Source organism: the organism of the source record quoted next, unplaced genomic scaffold (assembly GCF_019419815.1).
Source record: "Pyrus x bretschneideri cultivar Hongxiangsu unplaced genomic scaffold, Pyrus_bretschneideri_v1 Contig6, whole genome shotgun sequence".
NCBI lineage: Eukaryota > Viridiplantae > Streptophyta > Magnoliopsida > Rosales > Rosaceae > Pyrus > Pyrus x bretschneideri.
Window position 1 is genome coordinate 3,303,138 of NW_025999798.1, and position 3,409 is coordinate 3,306,546.

Sequence of the window (3,409 nt, forward strand, 5' to 3'; positions counted from 1 at the left end):
TGATTTAGTAGTTTGATCTAGTTATCGCCTTTCTCTTCTGTACAAAATATCAAATAAAAGTTATTTGACGCTACATCATCTCTTACCACACAATACAATGATGTCATTTCCATGCTTGCGACAAAGATAGTAAAAGAAAAATCAAAGCAATCCCCATAAGAAAAACTTCTGGAGAAAGCTACAAGTGATGCATTTTCGTTTGGATATGGGTATATGGTTTGACCGTTTGAAAACTTTCTATTGCTTTAGATTTTGGTAACAAAAGCAACTTTTAATAAGATAAACTATTCAAACAGATGTGATAGAAGTGAGATGTATTTTGTGGTACTGTAAGAAAAAGATGATGGATATGAATTCTTACTCTTCAGCTTAATGTCATAGATTAATTGTTTAATTTGTTCTCTTACACTATTATCTAGTTTCTTGTTGTATTTCTTTCTTTATTCTTTAGTAACCTCTTCGAACATGCTTTCGCACGTGCATGGAGTCTTTCTTTTTTCACGCATTTTACATGCGACTTAGATATGTTATATTTCCTTTTATTTGCAACTGTATGTTGTATTTTATTTTAGACGCAGTATGAGAAAGAAAACAACTAACACAACACATCTTAAAGGGGCAAGTAGCACACGTGATTAGAAAAGGAATCTCTCGCATGCGCGTGAGCACGTGTAAAGAGGCTACTAATTCTATGTATAATGGATTTTCTACCTAGTGAAATAAGATAAAAGAAGAAAGTTGAATTACACAATTGATACATGCCATCCATATCCAGATGGCTTCTGTTTTCCGAAGTGGTTAAACTTAAATGATCCCATGTTAGGGGAAGCATCGACATGGAATTGATAATTTCTTGTTACGTGGCATTGTAGTTCAATAATGCATTGTTTTGTGTAAATTTTTCTTCGTATGACGATGCATTATTGAATTGAGATGTCTCAATAAAGGTAAACATTTTATATATAAGTTTCCCTTCATATATGTAACATGGTATTTTGAATCCATAAAGAATCGATGCATGTCATGACTCATAAGTTAAGACCAAACAGTGGCTCCCTAGCAAGTCTCTTCCCTTTTGAATATGGAATATTGAATCAAGAAGTCTTCGTTTGTGTAGTTTGGACTGGACAAATTTGTCCAAGGTGGTTGGCTGTCTAATACTTCTGTTTGGCTAGGTCATCTACACCTCTCTGGGATTATACTACTTCTGGATTGAATCATAAAAAAATGTGGTTGGTTGGTGGTGAAGCCCCAAAATGGACGGCGTGGATTTATTCTCTTATTGTTTGTTTTTATTTCTTCACCAATATCTAGTCGCGGTCAGGTCCACCGACCCGCCCCTCTCCACCGGTCACCTCACGCTTCTCTGTTTTTTTTTATTCTCTAACATTAAAAAAACAAACGAATTATTAACATGTTTTTTTTTTTCTTTTTGTTCAAATTAAAGTTTTAATATCATTTAATACTAGGATTTAGTGATATTAATAATACGATTTAGTAGTATTTTTTATAACTTATAAATAAAAGTTATTTAAATTTTATTATCGTAAAAATAAATTTGAATCACATTATTATTAGTCCGTGATGAAGTTAAACTTGATTTAATGTAGGTCATATCATTTATTAAAAAATATATATATATCGAAGTTAAGCCTAACCTTAGCCAAGGAAGTATAAATTATATCCACTTCACGCTCCCTATATAAAGATCCGGCCACGCACAGCTTTCCCACTCAAACTAATCATCTCCCTCTTTCTCCTTCTTTTCTCTCTCTAAAACAATTAGCAATGGCGTTGCATGTTCAAATTCCGACCAAAATCTCCAGCATCGAAGACCAGGAAGAAGCTCCACTCTACGGAGACATCCTAGAGGCCATACTCTACCACGTGCCTCTCCTTCACCTCGTTCCTGCCTGTCACGTGTCCAAGTCCTGGAACCGCGCCGTCTCCTCCTCCCTCCGCCACCTCAACCGAAACGTCAAGCCCTGGCTCATTGTCCTCGCCCAAACGATCAGGTCTCCCTACAAGATCAACGCACGTGCCTACGACCCTGCCTCGCACGCTTGGATGGACATCCACTTTCAGCCGTCCATGAAATCCATCTCCACCCTCCGATCCTCCCACTCCACGCTCCTCTACATGCTGTCTCCCTCCAAATTCGCCTTCTCAACCGACCCCCTCCACCACACGTGGAACCACGTGGACGCCCCGTTGGTCTGGCGCACCGACCCGATTGTCGCGCTGGTGGGCCACCGCATAGTCGTCGCAGGCGGCACCTGCGATTACGAGGACGACCCCCTGGCCGTCGAAATTTACGACACGAGGGAGCGCACATGGGGAACGTGCAACTCAATGCCCGCTATCCTCAAGGACTCTGCTGCCTCCACGTGGCTCTCGGTCGCCGTTGACGACAGCAAACTGTACGTGACGGATAAAAACACCGGTTTGACCTACACCTTCGATCCCGATTCCAAGACGTGGTGTGGACCGTACGATCTGTGTCCCGACAGGACGGTGTTCGGGGCCGTGACGGGATTCGCTAATGGCCGCTTTATTTTGGTGGAGGCGGTCGGAACCGCGGGGAATTTGAAAACCATGAAAGTGTGGGAAGTGAACGGGGTGTCGCTTGAGTGCAAAACGTTGATCGGGGAGATGCCGCCGGCGATGCTGGAGAAGCTGAAGGGCGAGACAGACTGCGCGGGGACGGTTTCGATGAGCTGCACGAGAGATATGGTGTGCCTGCATAACACTTGGTCGCCGGAGGAGCTGATCCTCTGCGAGCTTGTCGACGGCGGGTGCAGGTGGGGGAGCGTAGGGAATGCGGTTGTGAACGACGGCACCCGAATGCAGAAGTTGGTGGTGAAGTGTTCGAATGTTGGTCTACCGGATTTGCATAAAGCCGTACAACTTGGAGCGCTGAAAGTGGTTTGAACAAGGCAGCAAGAATCATGGCGGAAGATTAATCGTATATAAGGAATATTTTTTTTTTTTTTAAAAGAATTATATGGAATACTATTATTTTACCAAGAACTATGTTGTTTTGAGAGCTTTCGTTGAATTTAATAAATCCAAAAAATCGTGCACATGTACATTAAAGGGTAATGCTAATAATTCAATTATTAACACTACGTTATTTGATTCAGTTTAAAAATTGCTTAAACTGGACTAATGGTTTTCATGGGGTAACAAAAAATAGTCCCATAAAAAAATTTAGATTTAAACTTTCGTGGTGAACACCGTTCGAATTCTATCTTTTATAAAATGTCTTTTATCACGGTTGGTCCATAAATTGGACATTTTAGTCAAAATAGTACTGGAAATATAAAGCTTCATCAATCAATTAATTTGGTTCCTTGTTGTTTTTTATTTTTTTTCTTGCAAAAAGAGATTAGTTGGTGATTTTACCACG

General features: G+C 40.6%; 1 protein-coding gene across 1 annotated transcript; it reads left to right on the forward strand.

The window, feature by feature from the left end:
• The first annotated feature begins 1,785 nt into the window (after positions 1 to 1,785).
• On the forward strand, positions 1,786 to 3,089 carry LOC103966698 (F-box/kelch-repeat protein At1g23390). Its single transcript, XM_048572058.1, has one exon. It carries the CDS (start codon positions 1,789 to 1,791, stop codon positions 2,929 to 2,931), a length of 1,143 nt encoding a protein of 380 aa, XP_048428015.1. The 5' UTR covers positions 1,786 to 1,788; the 3' UTR covers positions 2,932 to 3,089.
• Positions 3,090 to 3,409: the final 320 nt, after the last annotated feature.

Excerpts from the sequence above, each read along its gene's own strand:
- LOC103966698 (XM_048572058.1), top strand. The coding sequence starts at position 1,789 with ATGGCGTTGCATGTTCAAATTCCGACCAAAATCTCCAGCATCGAAGAC.